Source organism: Phacochoerus africanus, chromosome 3, assembly GCF_016906955.1.
Source record: "Phacochoerus africanus isolate WHEZ1 chromosome 3, ROS_Pafr_v1, whole genome shotgun sequence".
Taxonomy (NCBI): domain Eukaryota; kingdom Metazoa; phylum Chordata; class Mammalia; order Artiodactyla; family Suidae; genus Phacochoerus; species Phacochoerus africanus.
In genome coordinates this window covers 149,682,316-149,708,156 of record NC_062546.1, presented here as the reverse complement: position 1 = coordinate 149,708,156, position 25,841 = coordinate 149,682,316, and the positions used below count along the sequence as shown (strand labels likewise).

Genomic DNA, 25,841 nt, shown 5'->3' with positions numbered 1-25,841 from the left:
TCTAATTATGTGTGCTGTTTAAACTTGCAAATACTTTAAGTAGCATACAGTCTATCTACATGTATATTAACATATATAGATTGTTTATGTCCATTTTAAACTTAAGGAAGAAAGCCTAAAACTACATATTTATTTTAATAAGGAAATACCAAATATTAACTCTTTTTAAAAAATTCCCATGTAAACTTACAAGAGAAATTTAAAATGAAATAGGCCATACTATCCTAAGCTCAAAAGCAAAAAAGCTAAAAATATGCCTCATTTATGTATTTACTACAAGGTCTGAATATACAAACAAAATCAAAGCAATGAAGAATATTATTACCATTTGATAAAGATTAGACAGACTATCAATAAATGTAAAAAATACAATGTATTGTATGATGAGTTTGAATGCAAAAACCACATATTTATTAAACATATGATTAACTTAAAAACACCAAACCAGTTTGTTTTAAAGTGCTCCTCATCCAAAACCTTGGACAAAACCGTCACTTCAAAGTGAACTGAAAAAAAAAAAAAAACACCTTACAAGGCAAACACTGACAATAGGTATGGACAGGCACTACCAAAAAAAATGCTACTTGTTCTTTAATTAAATAATGCTACTCTCAAGTTATGTAGAGCAGTCTCCTTGACAGATTCCTTTTTTTTATAAATACTCATAAATAAAAAATGTCTCAATAGTCTAAAGAGCTGCAAACATTAATACCTTACAACAGCAGCTTAATAATGTCTGTTTTGGGGAAAAAAAAAAGCACTAAAATCCTCTTCCATTGCAAGTCATTTATTTCTCTCCTGGAAGTGAGCAAGGTCACTACATTAACCTCTTTTCTAGAACAATGTAAATAACAATGTTTACACATTTTAAATTTGGTAGGTCATAAAAGTTAGGATGCAATCATTTTTTGATGCAACAGAAAAATAAATAAGTAAAAATTAAATACTTTAACCCAACATTTGGTATTGACAAATCAGTAGTGTCATCTTCACATACGAAGGACAGCAGAGTCTGGTTTTTAAAAAATTCTTAATGTCATAGTATTTGGGATAAAAATATTCTGAATATTAAATGTTTCCTTTTTGCTTAAAGGAATATAATACAATCACTATCAAGCTGTGACCGTCACTCATTTTCAGCTGGGGTAAAGTGACCATTTGGTCCATGGCACAAGTTACATATATCACACTTCTGTCAAACTGAAACCTTAGGTTTATAAGATTTCAAGTTTATAATCTACAATACACACTGACTAAGCTGTCAGTCCCTCACAGTTTTTTAGAAAAATATCTACATTTGTCCTTATGGATGTCAAAATGTTACACCATCGTTTGTTTAAAAAAAAAAAAAAAAGATGCACATTCATACTGTGAAGTTATTAGGAAAATACTCTTGCAAATAAACTATATAAAGATAAAATACACTTCAAAGGTATGTGGGTTGTTTTTTGTTTGTTTTACAATATTCTATAAAGTGCAGAGAAATCCTAAGGGAAAAACTACTCCCTATAACATAGTTTAATTACAGCAGCTTTTGCATAGCAATACTTAGAGGAAGTTGGACACTTCCATTTCCTCAGGGAGAGAAGGATGGAAGAGGATCTTCCGATTCAGATTTTTTTTTGGCCATAAGTCTGCTTTCTTCAGGAATGGTTGCTGATGCCAAATCTCCATTAAGTGTATTTCTTGAACAGTGAACAGGTCCTATTAAGAAATTGATTAAAAGGTTAAAGGTTATCTCATCAATATTAATTCTAGTCATCCATGAAAGAATGTTTCCTATTCAGGGACATGAAATTCCTTTAGCTTCCTGCTAATTTTTTGCTTGTTTGTTTAACAGAGTGAAATCTACCTCTTCTAATATTGGCAGTCATCAGGAGAAACTTTAGAGTTCATGAGACAAATTATGGAACTACCTGAAACAGAGATTCTGGTTTTGTTCATTGCTAAAATCAAGGTTGGCACATAGTGAGCAGCCAGTATTCGCTGAATTGGATTTAGTCTTTATTGTTTTCTTTTCCAATCTATTGAGTTTAATGCTTTTATTATCCTCATTTTCGAGGCAAAGATACCAAGACCCAAAAAAAGTTATAAGCCTAACCCAAGATCACACAACTGGCAACAGAACTAGGATTAATTCAGTTCTTGCTCTTTTCATCACAAGACTTTCTGAGCAAAACTGACTAGGTACCTTGCACTGAAAGCTCCCACACTGCCATGTGGAATGTAACTCACAAAACTAGCACTGCAGCTGCAAGTGAACACATCAAACACAAAGGCATAGTCCTGTTCATTTTCACATGTATGTATTTAACTTGAACATTTATTACTTTTATAATTTTTAAAAACCTAGTTAATAAAAAAATAGAAGCAGCTGCATTTCTCAAGGAAAAGCTACTAGAATAAAGACGTTCAACTTGACTGACAATTTGTAAAACAAGTACTTTCTGAAAAAGAGCACTAATTCAGTCTTTATTTTGTCAACTAACTGAAACACTAAACTTTAGGATAAACAGGAGGAAATCTTCAGCATAAAACTCTGACCTATCCTACACTTTAAATTTTAAAAAAGTTCTGGAGAATAGAGATATATTTAAATATTAATTCGTATGTATGGGTGTGCATGCATATGTGTGTAACTAATTTTGTTAGACTCCTTAACAGCTAAATTGTGGAATGCTAAATGGAATAAGCCATTTTCACTTATATCTTATGGAAACAGTTTTCGAAAATTCAGGACCAGGGTGCCTAAAAGAGAAGAAAGCTAAGGAAAATGGCTGGCTTAAAAAAAATTAATCTAGCTGTCATAAATGAAAATGACCACCTTAAAAAAAGAAGTGGCATCTAAAGAAAAGTACAGGGCAGAATTCTTTCATGAGCTCTGGATGAAAAGGGTCATGTAAAAAAAAAAGCAGAAAGAGCAAGGTAAGTCAGAATGTGTGTTACCTGCCCCAGGTGACATTTTTTCCCATACTTAACCTCTAACCATCTTCCTGTTTTCCTTATCTCTTCCAAGTTTACTAAATTGGCGCAGGAAAGTTTCTTTTTCCCATCCTCTCCTTATACTCAATCCTTTTCCTTATTTCATTTCTTTATTCATTGCCCCAACTTAAATTCAAAATTATAATGAGCACACATAGTATTCTATATCAACAAACAGATTAGTTCTGTAAGAAAAACAGGCATTTAAAAAAAAAAAAAAAGTGCCATCAACTCCTAAAGATCTGAAAATGACCAGCAATCCCCTTTAGAATCTCAACCATCTTCAAGAACTATACGTTCTCCTCTAATTAAATCTATTTAACCTTCTGGTTAAGTAAAACAACTCCATCTTAATCACCTTCAATATAGTAAAATAGTATAAACCTAACACCACTGTTTCAGCCACACTATGAATTAGCTAGGCTCTTCTCAGCATCTAAAGAATCTAACCTCCATTCACCATGTCATTTTCTTAAGGGAAAGGAAATCTTGTTCCAAACAGCTTACTTAAAAATAAACTCTTGGGACACCATCTGTTCCTTAGGCCATAGGGAAGACTCTGAAGAGCACAAGCCTATCAGTGGTGTTGTAATAAAACCATACATGTGTTCACCAGAAATCATAGTTACCACTGTCTAAGTAGATATTCTAACACACTTTCAAAGCCTTTTCCCCTAAGAGAAAAATTATCATAAATCACAAAACTTTTCCTAAAATATTCAACCACAATATTCTGTCTCTTTAAATAATAAGAAAGCAAAAGGTAAAGGAATAAACTGCAATATAATTCACCACCACCACCAGAGAAAAATTATTTTCCTCAGCCATTTTAAATTATTTAAGTAACGATGCTGATTTTTTCCTTTGAACTGAGAGCTTGCCTTTATTTTATCCTAGGATCCTACCCATAATTCATGCTTTCTTCTAACATGTTTTTTAAGTACAAATGTAGTGGGAGTAGATTAATAAGAGATTACTAAAATGGAGTGGGAGTAAAAGATTTTGCTATTACATATAAAATCTAAGACAGTATTTACTAAGAGATACTTAGCCCTTCTTAATGATAAAATTGTCTGTAAGAGGATAAATGAGCTTCTGTTGATTGTGTGCTCTTTGTTTAGCTCTGAATTAAGGAATTAATCCAAGGGCGAAGTACAGCATTCACTGTCAGTACCCTTCATTTCAGCAATTTCAGAGCCCCACAAAAATCTTGCTGAATAGGCCAAAGGGAGAGACAGCCCTTCTAACTTACTATCTGGGTCTTCAAGAGGAACATCATTGCAGGAGTCTGTATCTGAGTAGGTTCTTCGGCGTCGCTGGGAGAATCGGTGGAGTGTAGACACTGGTTCTTTCACAGAGTGGCTACTCCTGCAAATTAAATAAAGCATTAAATTGTAAGGACTTCAACAAAAGCAAATACTCTCAACTTAACTGCAGTTTTCAATGACTTCTCTTTAAATAAAAGAAGAACTATTTTTATATCCAAAGTTCTATTTTCGTAACATTTACACCTTCAGAGGTCAGGCCACAAACAAATCAAATCATTTAGAATCCAGTTGGTAGGCTGGAAAATATGACTTGTGAGCCAAATTAAAAGAAGAGGCACAATGAAGAAGTGACTTATTTTATAAGGGAAAGTCCAACTAGAGAATAAACATATCAGATAGTTAACAAGCATTTGAAAACTAAAAGTTATTGGAGTTCCCGTCATGGCTCAGTGGTTAACGAATCCGACTAGGAACCATGAGGTTTCGGGTTTGATCCCTGGCCTTGCTCAGTGGGTTAAGGATCCCATATTGCTGTAGCTGTGGCGTAGGCCAGCGGCTACAGCTCCGATTAGACCCCTAGCCTGGGAACCTCCATAGGCCTCTCGGGAGCAGCCCTAGAAAAGGCAAAAAAAAAAAAAAAAAAGAATCTATTGAGTGCCTATTTAAAAAAAGAAGTACTGAGTCTGAAAACTAAAAATTGTGGATTTCACAACTGCTTGTATCTAGTGTCAATCCACATCCAAAACAGCAGAGCATGAGTTCCCTGATGGCCTAACAGTGCTGTCACTGCTGTGGCTTGGGTTCACTGCTGTGGCTCAGGTTCAGTCCCCCGCTCAGGGAACTTCCATATGTTGTAGGTGTGACTAAATAAATAAATAAATAAAACACAGCAAAGGGGATAGGCAAGTAGCACAGAATCATGCTAGAAGCCAACTCAATGACAGCAGCAAATGGAGGCCAGAAAAACTATTTCTAAAAAATTAGTCTGGAAAACCAGAAAACTAGAAAAATCAATTGAAAAAATTTAACGAAGAAGCAAACCACTGCCACCTAACACCTCAGCTACCACTGGATGACAGCCCAACATTCCTATTCTTAATGATGACCTTGATTTCCCCCCCCCCAAAAAAAAGTGTTAAAATTCTTATTATATCTTATGTACATGTATAACTGAATCACTTTGTTGTATAGCAGAAATGATCACAACATTGTAAATCAACCATACTTCAAGAAAACTTTAAAAAATGAAAAATTCTTGTAACTTTTTAATAAGGTAGAAAGGATAAAATTCAGTTCAGAAAAATTTCTATCAAAAAAATAAAATCTTGTGTGCATTGCTGTGGCGTAATGGGAACTGGTGGCATCTCAGGAGTACTGGGATGCAGGTTTAATCCCTGGTCCAGCACAGTGGGTCAAAGACTATGGCTCGAGGATCTGATCTCTGGCCCAGAACTCTATATGCCTCAGGGCAGCCGAAAAAGAAATAAACAAACAAATAATAAAAATTTGTCAAAGGGACCTTTTATTTTTTTTGGAAAATTCAGTTGGTGAAACTTGCTTCATTCATCCCCTGGTAGGATTAGATATATACATCACTGGACTCTTCTAAGCACATAATAGTTCAATCAATTACATAATCATCAGAGGGGGAAAAAGTGACAGAGCAATAATAAAGGGACTTGGACTCAGTACTTCTTTTTTTTATAGGTACTCATTAGCTTCTTTTTTTTTTTGCTTTTTAGGGCCAAACTCACGGCATATGGAGGTTCCCAGGCTAGGGGTGGAATCAGAGTTATAGCTGCTGGCCTACACCACAGCCACAGAAATGCATGATCTGAGCCAAGTCTGCAACCCACACCACAGCTCATGGCAACACCAGATCCTTAACCCATTGAGCGAAGCCAGGGATCGAACCTGCATCCTCATGGATGCTAGTCAGATTCATTAACTGCTGAGCCAGGACAGGAACTCCAGATTCTTTTTTTAATAGGCATTCAAGAGATGTTTATTGAAAGATTCTTTAAATTCTGTAGTGCTTTACAATTTTCAAAGGTTTCACATACATGATTTCATATAATCCCACAGTAACTTCCCCTACCTCATATTAATGTAAAGAAATAGATGCTATTGTCAGTATAATTTCATCACTTTCTAAAGCATCAAATAAGGATATTATTTAGCAAAGTACATTACCTACCATGATAAATAGCCTGGGATATTGGCAAGATCTATCTAGAAGTTAATTTTTTTTTTGTCTTTTGTCTTTTTAGGGCCGCACCCGCAGCATATGGAGGTTCCCATATGCTAGGGGTCTAATCAGAGCTGTTGCTGCCGGCCTATGCCAGGTCCAAGCTGTGTCTGAAACCTACACCACAGCTCATGGCAATGCTGGATCCTTAACCCACTTAGCAAGGGCAGGGATGGAACCCGCAATTTCATGGTTCCTAGTCGGATTCATTTCTGCTGCACCACAACAGGAACTCCTAGAAGTTAAATTTTTTAAATGTGTTCATATTTTAAAATATTAATTGGTTTTTCTCTCTTTTCAGTAATATCTTTAGTTCCTAATAAAATACGACACTATAAAATACAATGCTATAGAAAGATAGAAAGAAAGAAAGAAAGAAAGAAAGAAAGAAAGAAAGAAAGAAAGAAAGAAAGAAAGAAAGAAAGAAAGAAAGAAAGAAAGAAAGAGACAGACAGACAGACAACTTTGGAAATTAAAAAAAAAAAAAATCTGTCGTAAAATGACCCTAAGCTTGGAGACGTAATACATCAGAAATAGATTTCTATTACCGATTATTGACATAATTCATAGCTTAAAAAGGTATGACAGCTGGCAAGGTGCCTACCTTGCTGGCTAATTTATTCACTCATTTTTTTTTTTTTTTCTTTACTGAATACCTACTTGGGGGAGCACTAGGAGAAATAATGCTGAGCAAATCAGAACGAGAATCTGCCCATACAGTTTACATTCTGCATCACTGTTTTAAAAACCTAAAGAATTTCCCCAAGTAGATACAATTTCGAGAGAACTTGGTCAAAAGAAAAGGTTATTTTACCTCTCTGAACTGCAAGAACCAGGGTGGCTGACAGAACGCTTCATCTAGAAATTTAAAAAGAAAGTAAGCATAATCCATATGTCAAGTAGAATTAGACAGCCCTACTAGATTATTATTTTGATAATTAACATAAATTTACTCAAATAAAAAGATGGCTGGCCAAAAAATTTAAATTTTAACAAACTCAAGTAATATTGTTAGCACAATATCCAACTTTCTCCTTAATAACCATTAAATGAAATCTTAGCACATACCAAAAACATGCTGGATTATTTTCTCAATATTAAAAACCAAATTTTATAATAACATATAAAATATGTCTGTATGTATAAAAAACATAAAAAAACAGTATACTTAACTAGTCCCCCCAAAAAGTCACATTATTTGTGATAAAAAGGAATATCTAGTAAACCAGAAAAGAAAATATTCTAATAAATGTCTCTCTTTTTTTTGTCTTTTTTTGTCTTTGTTGTTGTTGTTGCTATTTCTTGGGCCGCTCCCGCGCATATGGAGGTTCCTAGGCTAGGGGTCGAATCGGAGCTGAAGCCACCGGCATACGCCAGAGCCACAGCAACGCGGGATCCGAGCCGCGTCTGCAACCTACACCACAGCTCACAGCAACCCCGGATCGTTAACCCACTGAGCAAGGCCAGGGACCGAACCCGCAACCTCATGGCTCCTAGTCGGATTCGTTAACCACTGCGCCACGACGGGAACTCCTGTCTCTCTTTTTTTTAAAGGGCAAAATTCTCTACTATTCATTATTCAGGAAACTAGTATACAGATATTCTAAAGTGCAGTTTTCATGGAAAATAACAATAATTCAAATCTTATAAGAACTCACAAGATGAACCCTGAGCCTCAAATACGTTTCTGAAAACATGTGCTTAAAATAAATTTTAAAAATCTGATTCAGCAGAGCATTAGTAAATATGAATGAATCAATAAATATGAAATATAATTTAGAAGATCTAATTACTCCACCAGGGGGGGGAAAAAAAAAAAAAGAGTCAGTCAAGTAGATTATTTCCGTGTTTATAAAAAAAAGCAAAGTTTTATTAAAGGCTAAGTAAGGATGGTTGCTTTTATATACAGGGGCTCAAGGGTCTTACAAGTCCAAGCCTAATATTTGTATTACATAAATGCCTTCCTCAGTTGCTCTTAGAAATCCCAGTTGAAATGATAACAATTATGACCTGTCCAATTGTTATGACCCAAACAATTAGATAGTTCAGAGGTATCTAATACAATTAAAATAAAGATACAGCATCTCCTTTAACAGAAATCACCCAGCAACACCCCCACTACAATTAGCACTCAATCTGTGGATCCAAATGACAATTGTTTGAACTTCCATGATGATTTGAAATATAATTGAATACACGCTAATTTAAAGAGGGACACAATGAAATTAACTACATAAAGTGGTCATAAAGTTCGAACTAATTTTAGAATGCTCAACTCTATCAGCTTTATTCATTTACTCATGTTGTTTAAAAAAAAAAAGAAAAAAGAAAAAAATTTCCCCTTGACCATCCAACCTTACTTCCCATGTTATGTTGTCTCCAAAACAATTTACCATAAGCCACAATTTTTGCTTTTTGTATGAAGTAAAATGGTACAGTGAGGAAAAATAAGTGGCCTCTAAACAATATTTCCTAGATTAACTTATTGGATTTCTTGTAATGTTTCTACTGATAAAATGTTTTAGTTTAAAAAAAAACAGTTATTATAGTTTCTTATACATAAAGTACACATATGACCTTTCTAGACACAGATGGCATTTCCCTAACAAGTTTAATGAAGAAATTAGGCAGGTTTGAGGTGCTTTCATTATATTTGACTCTATAAAGTCCGTCTTAAAAAAATACAGTGTACCCCTTCTCAGGAACATAATACTATACATCCTTTCAAAAGATCGGGGTTTTTTGTTCAACTACACACGTTATTTAGCAGCTCATGATATACCTGAAATTGCTCTAAAAAGCAACATTGTCAAACTGTGTTCTGACAAACACCACAGTCCTTCGAGTTTTTATTAAAAAATAAACAAAGAGGAGTTTGAACCCATGGCTCAGTGGGTTAAGGCTCCAGCATTGTCACTGCTGTGGCTCTGGTTATAGCTGTGGTTTGGGTTCCATCTCTGGCCTGGGAACTTCCACATGCCATAGATGTGGCTGAAAAAAAAGAAAAAAAAAGAGGAGTTCAGGAGTTCTTGCTGTGGCTCAGCGATAACGAATCGGACTAGTAACCATTAGGATGCGGGTTCAATCCTTGGCCCTGCTCAGTGGGTTAAGGATCCAGCGTTGCTGTGAGCTGTGATGTAGTTCACAGATGTGACTTGAATCCCGCATTGCTATGGCTATGTTCTAGGCTGGCAGCTGCAGCTCCAATTTGATGTCCAGCCTGGGAACATCCATTTGCCCCAGGCACAGCCTTAAAAGAAAAGAAGGAGGGGGGGGGTTCAAATGTCAAATAAATTTCGGAAACACTACACACCACCTCTCCTCAGAGACTGATAATACACTTTACCATAAAAGACGTTCTAAGAAATCCTATGACAGAGAAACCAAATTTGTTTGTTAATCTAGCACTGCCCAAAAAAATCTGGCCATAAAACTCATTTTCATGAATTTTTAGAGGACATTGTTAATCTATCAATAATTGATTAGAAAACAGTGATCTAAACAAATTTAGGTAATAATCTTTACTAATTCTCATATGACCAAATCTGCTGTGGTGGGTAAGAAAAGCTTGGAATAAGTTGTATCCTGTTCTTTCTGTCAACAAATAAATCTTCAAGTCAATAGCTAAAACAGGAGCCAGGCAGTATTCTTCCTTCTAGAAAAGGGCTCTTGAAAATAATCTGATGAAAAAAAAAGTAAGGTCTCATCAAATCTTATCTCACCTCCAAGTGCCCCACAGCATGCTCGAGCAAGTTTATTAGCTTGAAAAGGACAATGCATTCAGCATGCTCGGCAAAAGGTGTACTCAGTGTTCAGAGTAATCAGAAGGTAAGAACCTAATGTTTAGGACCTAACGTTAAACAGATTAGATCCTCCTCTGATGCAGAAAACACCATTTTATAAATGAAGAAAATGAAATACAGAGATTAAGTAACTTGTCTACTCAGAGGGCTCAAACCCAAATGTAACTAAAAAAGACTGCTTTCCCTGTAACATGCTGTTTCAAATCCCTTACAGCTCATTTAAAGATTTGCCTATCCCCCTGTGAGTAAATCATTACCCCACTGTGGTGTTTCTACGAAGTAGAAGAGCGCTCCCCAACCTTTCCATTCCATAGCACCCAGAGAGCATTGTAACATTTTCCTGGCACTCTAGGGTAATGGCACAGCTTCTCCAAGGGGAGGAGATCAGGACCTTAGCACATGCCGAGCCCACCAGCTGAGAGGCTCCCATACAAATCTGAGTACGGTCAAAAAAATTCAATCTGTTTACTATTTCCCTCCCACTGCCAGTTTCTATCCCTTAAAAAAACAAAAGCACATGCAGTACCACTGGAAGAAAATCAAGAAGTTCCAACCATTTGAACAGGAGAAGGTGACACAGGAGAAACTAAGGGATCCGGATGGGACAGCTGAAACATCTCAGGTTTAAACTTGGCATTCGCTATCTTCACACATTCCTCAAGTGTTGTGATGAAGGTATTACATGTGGCACTAAGTAGAGAAGAGGCTTCATTCATGTTCTGAAAAATTATATACAAAGAGTTGAACAGACTCACACACAACCATGTGGATTCATGCACCACCATATAATCAAGAAATAAAACATTGCTTCCAATGGACATCTTACTAGGTTATGCTCAAATCTGTTTAAAATGCATTACCTTAGAAAATTAAAGCACATGGGTGCACCAGTAGCATGTGGAGTCCTGGGCTAGGGGTCAAATTGGAGCTGCAGCTGGGGCCTACACCAGAGCCACAGCCACAGCGACACCGGATCTGAACCACATCTCTGAGGTACACCAAAGCTTGCTGCAATGCCAGATCCTTAACCCACTGAGCGAGGCCATGGACAGAACCTGCATCTTCATGGATACTAATCAGATTCACTTCCACAGCAACGCCGTATCCAAACTGCATCTGCAACTTACACAACAGCTCATAGTAATGCCGGATCCCTGACCCACTGAGTGAGGACAGGGATCGAATCTGCATCCTCATGGATCCTAGTTGGGTTCATTACCGCTGAGCCACAATGGGAACCCCTAAAATTAAATTCTAAATGAAGTTTGCTCTCTAGCTAACACTGGCATAATTCAGAGGGCCAATGAAAAAACTCGAAGAGATATTAAACTAACCAGGCATATTTGCTATGTTAAATTTCATGGTGACTGTCAAAGGAGTGGCAATAAACCTTCTTAGGTTATATTGTATAGTAAATGTCAATAATATAAATGTTCTAGAAAATACATGAGTTTCTAATATTTAAATATATCCTGGTAATATGTTATTAGCCATAATTCTAGTTGTTTTAATATTGTATATCAGAAAAATAAACAATTTCTTTGACCAAAAAAAAGAAAATTAAAGCACTGCACAAATAAGAATTATCTAACAATGTATGAAATTAGACTCTTGCATTTAAACCAAATATCATATTGAGAAACTGTATTCGAAAATTTATCTTAGATAGGAGGTCCCGTCGCACAGTGGAAACGAATCCAACTATGAACCATGAGGTTTCTGGTTCAATCTCTGGCCTCGCTCAGTGGGTTAAGATCTGGCGTTTCGGTGAGCTGTGGTGTAGGTCACAGACTCGGCTCGGATCCTGTGTTGCTGTGGTGTAGGCCGGCAGCTGTAGTTCTGATTAGACCCCTAGCCTGGGAACATCCATATCAATCAATCAAAAATATAAATTAAAAAAATTTATCTTAGATAAATCTAACCTAAACTGTAAGTCTCCAACTATCAGAATTCCAAAGGTGATCACAAAAGCGGGATACCATGAGAGTTGCTTAGTAGCAGGGAGAATTCAAATCTATCTACTCCATGCTCATTCTCCCATTTCTTTCTTGGTAGAATAAAAACTACAAGGTGTGTGTCTTAGGACAGCAGAGCACCCTGACCCTGGGGGATGAATATAGACTGCTCTAAGCCAGTCATGGCTAGTCCATGACCTTTTGTCAAATACTCATTTTTCCTAGTCTATTGACCTAGACTGAAAAAATAATGTGAAGTCTGCTGGGGAGTTTCTGGGATTTTCGTTCTCTGATAAAAGCCAAGGACAGCAAATTGAGATTGTCTCTCCCCACCGTGGCTCCTGCCTCTGTGCAACCTGCAGTCACCTTGAAGATAACACACCGAGAATGGCATAGTGGAAGGATGGTACAAGACTGGGTCCCTAACACTGTCCCTAGAGCAGATATGAGGGAAATATTTTTTTTAAGTTATTCTATAAAGCTAAATTATCAACTCTCAGTGGTTAAGCTAAGATCTTATTATAAAAGAAAGAGAATAGCAGTTGTTCAATGGATTCATGCAGTCATCAGTGGGTAGAACAAAGCCTGGAATGCTTCTTCCCCACCCCAACCACCAAATTATCAATTGGCCTCAAAGACAGGCCTTGATTCAATTCCTTAGAGAAATGTGCTGCCCATTGCTTTACTCTGGTAATACAGACATGATCTAGAAGATCCTACAAATTTCCAGATAGTCTATAGTATGAAGAGGTCTGAATACTCAAAAATAACTCACTTTGAAAATACCTCTGTCATCTTACTCAGAGAAGCTCACCCACCAGTGTGCTGCAAAGCATAACCAAACATGAAAGGATCATCCTGGATATACCTCTATGCTTGGAGATGAATGATTCTCATCATGGTGAACAAATTCTTGGATCGTATGAACTTGCTTCATTAGGAGGTCACAGTAGAGGCGAAGTTCAGACATTTTGGTTTTCAGAGATTCACTGGTTTCACTTATTTCTAAAAGGAACATACATAAACATTCAATTAGATCATTTTTATATTTTAGGGGCAAAACAACAAAAAGGAATCATCAAAAAGTAAGGCAACAGATATAAATAGCTTACGAAGTATGAGACCTTGGAAATAGGATACAAGGGCCCTGAGGAAACACCTCTCTTTAAAGAACTGGAAAAAACCTGGTAGTCATGTATTTGACGTGAAGTTTAAGTAGATTAATTTCTAGAGACAGGGTAATAACACTGAATGCTTTATATGGGATATTTCCATTCTATTACTCATCTTTTGATAAGTTCATTATTTGATAAGTTCTTATATTTCTTTTTTTTGTGAACTGGCTTATCTTATCCTTTACACATTTTTCCAGTTCTGACATTTGGTTTTTCTCTTAGAAATATATGCTTGATAAATTGATAATTTATTAAAGTTCTCATGCATTACAGATAGCAATATTTCACCTGTCCTAAATACTGTAAATATTTTTCAAGATCTGAGCTTTCTCTCAGTTTTCCTTATTGTAATTTGGTAAACAGAAATTTTTAATTTTTATGTAGTTAAAACTGTTGTATATAAACATTCATTTATTTTCTTTTGTTTCTTTTATAGCTTCATTTTCACATAGTATTGTAAGAATTCTTTTAAGAGCCTACTTCCTTTTCTTTAATATCTCTAGACAGAGTAAACATCCAGTAATATCTCTAGACAGATGACCCAGTCATTATCTCAGCCACTCACTCACCAATACCTTCCAAATGAGCATCAGAGCAGAAAAAGTACACACAACAGACACTGGTGCTTTTCCATATTCCTCAAGCCAGTGGCACTGCTTTGTGGTACTAGCCACAAAGCTCCTCTAACCAGAGGGGACCAAACAGCTCTATCTGCCAATTTAACCTGATCTAAATTAATTTCTACTCAAGCTTAAGCCAATTCTTCTTTTTAATTGTAGTAAAATATCTATAACGAAGTTTACTATTTTAACCATTTTTAAGTATATAGTTTGATGGCATCAAGTACATCCACATTGTTGTACAACCATTACTACTACCCATCTACAGAACTTTTTTTTTTTGGCCCCAGCATGCATGTGCAGTAGCCTGATGTGGGATCTTGGCTCCCAGACCAGACACTGAACCCAGGCCACAGCAGTGAAAGTGCCAAGTCCTAACCACTAAACTACCAGGGAACTCACCATCTCCAGAACTTTTTCATGTTTCCCAAATGAAACTTTGTACATGTTAAATGCTAACTCCCCACTCCCATCTCCCCTGAGCTGTAGAAAGCACCATTCTACTTTCTGTCTCTATGAATCTGTCTATTTTAGGTACCTCCATACAAGCGGACTCATACAACATTTGTCCTTTTGTGACTGGCTTATTTCACTTAGCATGTATTCAAGATTCATCAATGTGGCATGTATCAGAAATTCCTTCCTTTTTAAGGCTGAATGACATTCCATCATAAGTATATACCATACTATGTTTATCCATTCATCTGTCTCTAGACATTTGGGTTGCTTCTATCTTTTGTCTATCGTGACTATTCATTCCTTCTTATTCTACCCTTAGCCATACTCCAGCCATGATATTGGATATATGGATATATATCCTCTTTCATATATTCAAAAACTGTTATAAATTCAATCCTTAGCCTTCACTTTTCAATACTCATAATTTAGTTGCTTTCATTAATTTAAATAAAACTTCTATAGTTTTTAATTATAAAAATACTCAGTGAAAATTATTGAAAATTAAAAAATATAGAAAAATATCAAACTGCAATCTCACTAAAATATAAATGCTGTTATTATTTTCATATCATACCTGCATATAATTGAAATAATACCATAAGTTATTTGCTTTGCTTTTAAACAGGCAGTATTTGTAAATGGCAAAATCAAAAGGTACAGTCAAAGGGTATAAAGTGAAAAATGAATTCCCATGAATTCCCTTTCCAAAGGTTAACAATTTGACCAGTTCTTACATATCTTTCCTGATCTGGCCAAGAAATGGCTATGTAATTTTAAATCCTGTTTTTTTCCCAATCCTGAGGAACAAAAACCAAATAGGAGGCATAACTCTCCCTGATTTCAGGCAATATTACAAAGCCACAGTAATCAAGACAGTGTGGTACTGGTACCAAAACAGACATACAGACCAGAATGGAACAGACTAGAGAACCCTGAAATAAACCCAGACACCTATGGTCAATTAATCTCTGACAAAGGAGGGAAGAACATAAAATGGGAAAAAGACAGTCTTTTCAGCAAGTATTGCTGGGAAAAATGGACAGCTGCATGTAAATCAATGAAACTGGAACACATCCTCACACACTATGCACAAAAATAAACTCAAAATAAACATAAGACAAGACACCATTAAAGTCCTGGAAGAGAACATAGGCAAAACATTCTCTGAAATCAACCTTACAAACGTTTTCTCAGGTCAGTCTCCCAAAGCAACAGAAATAAAAGCAAAAATAAACCAATGGGACCTAATTAAACTGACAAGATTTTGCAGAGCAAAGGAAACCATAAAAAAAAAAAAAGACAACTTACAGAATGGGAAAAAAGTTTCAAATGATGAAACCAGCAAGGGCCTAATCTCTAAAACATACAAACAATTTACACAACTCAACGGTAAAAAAACCCCAACAACCCAATTGATAAATGGGCAAAAGACCTGAATAGACATTTCTCCAAGGAAGATGTACAGATGGCCAACAAGCACATGAAAAAATGCTCAACATCACTGATTAGAGAAATTCAAATCAAAACTACTATGAGGTACCACCTCACACCAGTCAGAATGGCCATCATTAATAAGTCCACAAATAACAAATACTGGAGAGGATGTGGATAAAAGGGAACCCTCCTGCACTGTTGGTGGGAATGTAAATTGCTACAGCTGCTATGGAGAACAGTATGGAGGTACCTTAGAAAACTATATATAGAAATACCATATGACCCAGCAATCCCACTCTTGGGCATATATCCAGGCAAGACTTTCCTTGAAAAAGACACATGTACCCGCATATTCACTGCAGTACTATTCACAATAGCCAAGACATGGAAAAAACCTAAATGTCCATCAACAGATCACTGGATTAAGAAGATGCGGTATATATACACAATGGAATACAACTCAGCCATAAAAAAGGAGAACATAATGGCATTTGCAGCACATGGATGGAACTAGAGACTCTCATACTAAGCGAAGTAAGTCAGAAAGAGAATGACAAATACCATATGATATCACTTGTATCTGGAATCTAACATACGGCACAGATGAACCTTTCCACAGAAAAGAAAATCATGGGGGAGGAGGAGGAAGTGGGATGGATTGGGAATTTGGGGTTAATAAATGCCAACTATATTGCCTTTAGAATGGATAAGCAATGAGATCCTGCTGTATAGCACTGGGAACTATGTCTAGTCACTTATGATGGAGCATGATAATGTGAGAAAAAAGAATGTATACATGTATGTGTAACTGGGTCACCTTGCTGTACAGTAGAAAATTGACAGAACACTGTAAACTAGCTATAATGGAAAAAATAAAAATCATTATAAAAAAATAAAAATAAATAAATAAATCCTGTTTTGTTTCAACTATGTTTTAACTTTGGGCATTTTCTCACATCATTAAAATTCCTTGAGGTGACTACACAATATATCAACCTATGGTGGTAGGTTACAGGCTAATGTACTATTCCCCTAAATTTAAACCTTGGCAATGTTCATAAATTTTTTCACTATAATGAACATCTATGCACACAGTTCTGCTATATTCCTGATTATTTCTTTGGGATAAATTACTAGAAGTGAACACAACAACTTACATTTATGTTTAAGAAAATATTCTCACCACAAAGGAAAAATTTGTAATTACCTTTTTCTTTTTTAGTCCTAGTATCAGTCAAACAGGCTTTGGAGCTCCCCAGAGCAACCAGCCACCTTTGTCTTTCAGCTGCATTCACTGCCTTCATGTAAAAATGCTGCTCTCCTGGAATGATTAATTCCATTCTTGTGTTGTCTGCTGAATGGACTATGATGATAAACAAAGGGGAAATACAGTCATGGACTTAAGTAATTTGGGGAGAATCAAATCACTTACACAGTATTAGATGTTTCACACCTAAAACAACAAACTATGATTCGAGATGGAGGCAATGCCACTTCCGAAGGGGCAATTAAGTGGCACCCTCCAAACTACTATTCCCACAGCTGGCAGTGATGTCAAAGTGGTGGTAGCATATGGAAGAGAAAACAACAACCAATTAACAACTGAAAAGTGAAATCTAAGAATTCCTTCTCTGTACCACCTATACCACCTTAAATACATATGAACTGTCACACTTATCACACATTTTTTAATTTCCTTGAAAGCAGTCTGTTTTGGTACCCCACGCACCCACCCACAAGAGCCTGGGAGAGTATCTGTCATATAGATAAAGTGCAGAAATGATAAGTAAGGTCAGAACAATTGTCCTCAACTAATGAGTATCTCATAATCACCTGGAAAGCACAAACATTTAGAAGATCTCTTTCCCTCCACCCTCTTCCTCATCTACATCTCCTACCCCAGGATCTCTGACAAAAGAGAACTAACCAAGAATCATGATGAATCAATCCTAAATCTTTGTTGCAAGATTCATTTGTGTTACACTATCATTAATGAATATGTAATTACTCTGCTCAGAGGAGTGCTTGTGGAAGGCAAGAGAGAAAAAGGTGTCTCTGCTTTAACTGGGAACAGTTCTACCCAGGAAACAAACTGATACACTAAAAATAATCAAAACACCTAAACATTGAAGTCTTTGGTACAGAGACTTCCTGTGTAATCAGAATGAAAGTTAAGAAGAGGCAGGAAATTAAAAAGTCTTCAAAAAAAAGAAAAAAAGTCTTCAAGAAGGAGGATTTGGAGTTCCCGTCATGGCTCAGCAGAAACGAATCTGACTAGCATCCATGAGGATGCAGGCTTGATCCCTAGCCTTGTTCAGTGGGTTAAGGATTTGGCATTGCCATGAGCTGTGGCATAGGTCACAGATACAGCTCAGATCTGGCGTTACTGTGGCTGTGGTGTAGGCTAGCAGCTACACCTCCGATTTGATCCCTAGCCTGGGAACTTCCACATGCCACAAGTGTGGCCCTAAAAAGACAAAAAAAAAAAAAAAAAAGATTTGATGACAAGATGTGGATAAGAAAAAAACTGCACAAAAAAACCCTAGATGAGGAACTGAACAGATGCTAAGTGCCACAAAAGATATTTTATTATTTTACTTATACAGGCCATTCCTGGGTATAAATAGTGAAATATATAATCATACAACAATCAATGACGGGTACAAAAAAATTTGGGCTAGGTTAAAACTACTAAAATCCCAAAGCCCCAAAAGTAATTCTTTTTTGCTACTTGCTAATACTAGTGAAAGCTCCAATAGCTACCTTAAAAGAAAACAATGCTCTCATTTCTAAAGATGTCTCCACAAAATGAAACTACAATAAGATTTTAGTTTCATTTTTAAATACAGCAGAATTAACGGCTATTAAGGCCATTAAGAAGTTCGTCATTGGAAAAACAATAGAGGCCCCAGCCATCAAGGACATTTACAAAGTAAGGGTCTTTGATGCCTATGTGCTTCCCAAGCTGTACTTACACTGAAACTACATGACTGCATGAGCTGTACCTGTCACAGCAAGATGGTCAGGAATCATTCTGGTGAAGCCCAGATGGACCAAACATCCCCACCCCAGTTTAGACCTGCAGATGCTGCCCCACGACCTCCATGAAAGCCCATTAAGGAGGCAGTCCTTAAAGACTGAAGAAAAACCTTCCTCTGAAAAAAAAATATTAAAGGAAATTATACTTTGAAAAAAAATAAAGTGTGGTATGTCAATGTTGATGGTATGTACTCCTGAAGTGATGAGAATAGCACTTTACCTCTGTGATCTTCCTCTCTAAAACCCATAACCCAACTCTAATCATGGGAAAAACATCAAATTCCAACAGAGGGGCTTCTTACAAATACCCCTGACCAATACTCCTCAAAACTTCCAAGATCATTTAAAAAAAAGAAGAAAAAGAAAAGGAAAACATCTGTAAGCATTCTGAAGAGCTTATCTCCAATAAGCAAAGAACCAGAGTTTATGACTCTGACGTTATACTTTATCAAAAACCTGAGCTGGCCTCATCATCTTTAGAGTTTAGCTTCCAATCTTGACAACCCATTCCTACAGGAATGAAAAAGAACACATATAGACTTGGCATGGACACTAACACGGCATCCACAAAAAAACTTTTCCCATGCAAATTGGAACATGAAAACTAGTACTTTGAATTTCAATCCAAAGTGTATTTATAAAGGGAGAAATATCAAACTCAGTGCTTAACAATGCAAGATCAATCACAGTGCAACTTCTGAATGCTAAGGAAATAAATGGTATTAAAAGATTCCTACCTGGCTAGAAATGCTTTTCTCCTCTTTTCACAGTATGCTGAAGAACCCTTTACTTACCTAACTTCAAATTCATCTCATTCCATGTATTCACTTACCTTTAATTTCACAAACTGCCATCTTTATACTTCCTTTACTCCCTTTGCAAACATCATCTTGTGAATCATAGTAGGACAGGATTCCATTATCTAACACAAACCAACGAGGCTGCCAACCTACAAAGACCATATATAACAAAAGATCAATAAAAATTACTTTCATCACATAAAAAGCTATGATTTCAACACTTACCATCCATGTCATTTCTTGGTTCTAATAAAACATTCTGACAATGAAATTTTTAATTGCCAGTGCTTGCTCAAAATACTCTTGCATCAATCTCCATTTTATTGGGAGAGATTTCTGTAGAAATCTCTCGATCAGCATACACATGGGGAATAATACCTTATTCTGGCTCAGAACCTTCTCACTAACAACCCATCAGACCCATCTTCAATAATATCCCTATGCAGGAAGCTACATGACTGCCCCGTTTTTCTAAGGGAAACAGAGTTGGGTTATGATGTAATGGAAAAAGCAACAGAACACATGGATTCTAGACCCAGTTCTACTCTCTTTCTTTAGGTGAATAAACTGGGACAAGTCTTTTCATGTCGACAAATATCAAAAATTCCCAGACTCCAAAATAAGTAGATTGAACAAGATTTCTCAGGTGCCACCTAGCCCTCTAATTCTGCAAAGTGACCTTCCTCTCTCCTATAAAATACTTTGCCTAAGCCAACTCCCTTGCACACTGAGTGCTAAAAGAATTCCAGTCTCCCACACAAAAGCTGCATACCCTATAGTGAAAGCATGGATTCCCAGTACTCCTCTCTCCTTGCCCTGCTATTGCACAGCTTGGGCAGAAATGCTAGAAACAGCAATCATTCATTTAATTAGCATTTATTCTATGACCAGAGTACACAACTATCACAGACTTGGCTCCACTGCAAAGCTGGAGGTGAGGATGATGGCTTTCCTTGAAGCTCAACTCCCACTCTTGCAAGCCAAACTCAGTGTTCCCTGAAATCTTATCAAGCATGCTACTAATTTATAACACTTCACTGACTAATAACATGGTGATCATGCTGGAGGCAGTGTGACTGACCTTGTTTTTTCTGTGACTATTAAATCACCATTCAGTCTGGTCACTTTAGACACTGCCTGCTATATGATACCTTAATTCAGGTTTTCTGGGGCCAAATGGTACCAAAATAGTGAGACAGGAGGAATCAGTCTTACATCCTGATACAGTCCCAGGATTTACATCACCAGAAGGCTCTACCTGTAACACTTTTGAAATGACAATGCTGAGTCATCATAAAAAGGTTAAATTTCACAGCAGAGGATATCATAATACAGTTCAGAGGGATGGGAAGCCGAAGCCAAGATGCAAGAGCTTGGAAAATTCTTTTTATGAAACACTATATTGCCTCAAGAGGCCCAGCAAATTAGAAGGTAAGTTCTTTTGGTACATGAACTTTATCTTGCTCATCACTGCATTCCTAGCACCTGGGATGAAGCCTAACACATAACAGATATTATTTAAAAAAAAAAGTTGTGGGGGAAAAAATGTAATTGTAATGTACACATGTAAGGATAACCTGACCCCCTTGCTGCACAGTGGGAAAATAAAAAAAAAAATTTAAAAAAAAAGTACTTCCCAAGTGACTGACTGAATGAATAACTAAATACTAGAAAACTGAGATATTGCCTATTACCCATGAGAGTATAGATATGCAGTACACCCATGAGACTATACTGTATTGGGCATACATAGAAATGATGAAAACAGTATCTTTTCAAATGCTAATTCAAGTTGGCAAACAAATTACAAGAAAGGGTACAGTGAAAATACGCTCCTCTACTCCAGGTCCAGTGTGCCTACAGGATAAACTGTGATTTAGTAAGCCTGCATTATTGTGATTCAATATCTCTTTAAAATAAATACTGAGCAAAATGATTCACTTAGAGTTTGTACCAAATTGAAAAATGACCACAGCTAAATTTATATGCTAATCTAATTAAGACAACTATCTCTACAAACCTTTTTGAATAAATACTTAATAAAACAATCTCTAGTTGATCCACATATATAAGATCTCTATAGAAAAGATTTTTAGGTATTCCCTTTTTAAATACCTTTTCAAAAAAAAAAAAACACATTCTTTTTTATCTCAAAACTACCAAATGTTACTATAATTCTTATTCTCTACAAAGGATGCTCAAAGAACACCGTCATCAAACCGGAACGTTCCTTAAAAGATCACTTAGTATGAATAGCTGCTCATCCTGCTGACCTAAGATAACTAAAAGTGATAATCAGCATGCCACTGAACCAAATTTAAATCTTATAAATGGAATTCTTCCCCAAAAAAGTATTTCATTTCATCCTGCTTCTACATTGCATACTAGCAGTTAACTTAATTGCTCTGCAAAGATTAAAACCTTAAGCACTTGTACTTAAAAGCTTAACAAGCCAGTGCGCAATGATAAATGAGAAAGAGGGTCACTAAAACCATGTTTTGGGCCAGGAATACATTATGACTCACTCTAGTAACTCTCCATTCCTCGGGGCTATGCATAAGCCCTCGCGTGACCTCCTCAGACTGGGTGCTTATGAATGTTTGCATGGAGATGATCATTTACATCTCAAAGCACAGTAACTACTGTCTTAAACAGTTGAACAGTTTCATAACTGCCCACGTGAAATGCTTAATAAAAAATATCTGCCTCATTTTTAAAATGTTCCTGTTAAAACAATTCAATTATAGAAATAAAGTATTTGACATTTTAATGCAAACGAAACATCCATGTATCATAAATGTTAAAGCATTTGCTGCTATAAATCTGTCATTTAAAAAAAAAAGACAGTTGTAACTCACTGCTTATGTCTTAAAGTGTTTATGTGCAGATTTTGCACAAGGTCTGATGGACACAAGTTTAATGTAGGATACAATTACTAAGGGGTTCCATACTTTTGGTAGAGTAAATAAGCAGGTAGCAAATCAAGATTTGTCCATTATACAAGAAATCTGTTTGCTATTTAATCTTATTTTAAATCCATCTCCCGCCCTCTAATTTGGTGAGATACATAATTTTAGAGTTGGAAAACACTTTCAGGAAACACTAGTTGATCACTCTGGCCCTATCAGATTGAGCTCTTGAGAGAAAAAGTGCCTTGACCTTACTGTTAGCTGATGGCAGAGATGGGACTACAACTCAGATTTAAGGCTCTTTTAACAAGTCAGTCTGTTGGTGTCATTTTAAAAAAGGCTCTTCCTGCTGGTATCCCACTTCTACAGAGAAACACCTAGCTCTTTGGAGTTCTTCCTCTCAACACACTTCACGAATGAAAATGACTTGCCTGATCCACCTTCTGTGTCTTGCACTTTCTTCTACAATTTCTCACACACTTACCTGAATTCCAAAACATAAGGATACCTCATTGACAATCAACCCTTAAGAGAATATTATCTGAGGGCAGCTTCCAAAATCTTATTTACTATGCTCGAACAACTTCAATAAAAGAACTTTTAAAATAAACCGTGTTGCTAAGAGAAATTAAAAGAAAGGGTGGAGAGATTTTAATTAAATCTTGATCTTAAAGGGTCCATTCCAGTCCTATACCCCAACAACTCAGTTATTAACAAAATCCTGAATTAAGTGTCAAGACAGAGATTGCAACAACACACGTAGAGTGACTAGCGATTGTTCCGGAAGCTACAGGAGAGAACAGAAGTATTAATACAACGGCAAAGTGGTCAAGTATACGTCCCACCCTCCGGATGGTGCGCAGTCTCGAACTGTCCCCTGCAGAGGCCAGGAAAGCGCTTCCAATGGGGCAGAGGGATAGATTAAACAGGGGAACCAAACAGAGCCGATTCGCTGTGCGGGTCCCCCCAGCCAGGGGGAGGAGGACCTCCGACCCTTCTCCGCAGCCTCCCCCCAAGGCCACCCAAGCCCTCTCCCCGGCGAGCCCTCATACCTGTGAGATAGTTGGTCCACTTGTACAGAACCCCCTCCATGCTTCAGAGCCCGGCGCCGCGCATCCTTCTGGCCCGGCGCCGGCCGCAGCGATGGGAGAAGCGCGGAACCTGGGCAGCCCCTCCCGGCACGCCGCGGCCCCTCCCCAGGCGCCCCCAGCCGGCACGGAGCCGCCCTTAGTCCGCGCTCGCCGCCGGGACGTGGCGGCCCTCACAGGCCCGGACGGCGGCCGCCGCGTGGAGCTTGGGGGCCGCGAGGCGCGGGCTCAGACATCCCCCGGCGAGCCCCGGCAGCGGCGGCGTTAAAGTCGCGACCGCGGCCGGCCTCCGGTTCGCCCTTCCGCAGTCCAGCTGCTCCCTCCCGCGCCCCAGCGCTCCCTCCTCCTCGCCGGCCTTCCTTTTCCCCCCAGGGCTCTCCGTTTGTTTTCATTGACCCCGACGTCGTTTTCACTTCCTGGATGAAAGGGGCCGGCTCGTCCCGGGAAACCCCTCCCCGGCGGCGGGGCTGGAGGAGCGGGCGCGGCCTGCTGCCCTGCCGCTGAGCCGGAGGCTGGGCCAGGAGGGCGGGCCGAGGCCTGGACTCCTCCTCACCCTCTGTCAGGCCCGCGGATGGCTGTTCCTGGGCTCCCTACCGGACCGTCGGCCCTCCGGGGCCTAAACCTCCCAGGCCCAAACCGACGGACTCGAACCCCGCTGCGCGCGCAGCCTACCCGAAGACGAGCCCCGGGCGCACACGTCCCGCGGGCGTTACTTAGGCCTCTCAGGTTTTCCTATAACTGACCCTTAGGTCCTCCCAGAGGTTGTTTTTTTCAAACTACTACTGATAATAAAAGACTTCCTATTTATGTATCCTTCATATTCTCCTTACATTCGGGGGGTCTGAGAAATTATTTCCTAGGCAGGTGGTGTGTCCCTGAGATTCCCCCGGCAAGGAACCGCGAGGGGCCCCAAGGAATTACCACACCGACAATGAATATTAGGTAGCCATAACTTCATTTAAATATAAAGCATGGAAGAAAACTTTGGAGTTTATTTTACTCAAAAAATAGGGGCTTTCCTAGCCTTTATAATTTTTAAAATCCTGTTTGGAAAATGATCATCGTCTTACATAAATGACAATTTTCAGATCTATAGATATCGCAGGCTCAGTGCTGCGGCTTTTCTCAGCATCACCAAGGTGGATAACGCCTCCTCTTAAGCAACCTCCCCTAGATAACACCCAATCCAGGCCTTCGCTGAAGTTCTTCTGGTTTGGGTAAAAGCCTTTGGGTATTCACTTGAAAATAAAGTGAATTGACAGATGGATATGTAATAAATCGAATACTTTTAAACGTTAATGGTAGCATCCAAGTAGAAGTCGAGGTGACGGCATAGCAAAGTTCATTTGTTCTATAGGAAAGTTTTTCATACTAAAATGTTGAAGGTGGGGATGTAAGGCTGGCTTTGTGTCGGACTTGGTCATATCCCTGCTGTGTATTAACTGTTAGGTTGAAACAGAATGCCCAATACTCAAATTACGTCGTGTTCTCGTCTGCGTGATTGTGGATAATCACCCATCTCGCAGAGTTTGTAAGAAAAGCCACCCTGTCAAGAGCTTTTCCCAGACCTCAGTAAGCCCTCAAGTCAAGGGCGACCCCAAGTGTTGAGGGAAGGAAACGCAAACCTGCAACTGCTGTGGAATCAAGGAGTTGGCTCTTGGGAAACGCCTTTAACTGGGCGGGGAGCAAAAGCACTCATGTTTACCAGCGTGAGGTATAGCCTGGAACCTCTTAAAAGCACGACTCTGACGCGGAGAAGGCGCTTCAAAAACACCCCAAAAGCAGAATGTCCCCCCCATGCCCACCAGTTCTCTAGGGATATAAGGAGAATCCTTTCACGCCCAGAAATGAAAGTCCTATTCTCCAGCTACAACATCCCAAGCTAGTTTTTTTATTTTGTCTTTTGCCGGTTTCAAAAGGTTACGCGAGCGTTACTATGGACCCCTAAGGAAACTGGCTGTGAAATACGCGGACTTAGGGAGGAAATAGAGGTGCAAGGGTGCAGTGTTGCCTTAGCGACTGAGGACAGCCAACCAGAGGGTGGGGTACCAACAGGGACAA

The 25,841-nt window shown here is 38.1% G+C and overlaps 1 protein-coding gene across 1 annotated transcript; it reads right to left on the bottom strand.

The window, feature by feature from the left end:
• Positions 1-388: 388 nt before the first annotated feature.
• On the bottom strand, positions 389-24,237 carry PLEKHA3 (pleckstrin homology domain containing A3). The gene is made up of 8 exons (XM_047772980.1): positions 23,745-24,237; positions 19,816-19,932; positions 17,152-17,307; positions 13,125-13,261; positions 10,856-11,020; positions 7,313-7,356; positions 4,235-4,350; positions 389-1,704 (listed from the first exon to the last, which is right to left on the bottom strand). Exons 1-8 carry the CDS (start codon positions 23,782-23,784, stop codon positions 1,577-1,579), a joined length of 903 nt encoding a protein of 300 aa, XP_047628936.1. The 5' UTR covers positions 23,785-24,237; the 3' UTR covers positions 389-1,576.
• Between the last annotated feature and the right edge of the window lie 1,604 nt (positions 24,238-25,841).

Bases quoted from the DNA above. Each gene is read 5' to 3' on its own strand.
- PLEKHA3 (XM_047772980.1), bottom strand. From the start codon at position 23,784: ATGGAGGGGGTTCTGTACAAGTGGACCAACTATCTCACAG. The intron at 13,262-17,151 runs GTAATTACAAAT...TGTTCCTTTTAG, and splicing joins TAGGACTAAAAAAGAAAAAG to AAATAAGTGAAACCAGTGAA. The intron at 7,357-10,855 runs GTTGGAACTTCT...TTAAATTTCTAG, and splicing joins CACCTTCTCCTGTTCAAATG to ATGAAGCGTTCTGTCAGCCA.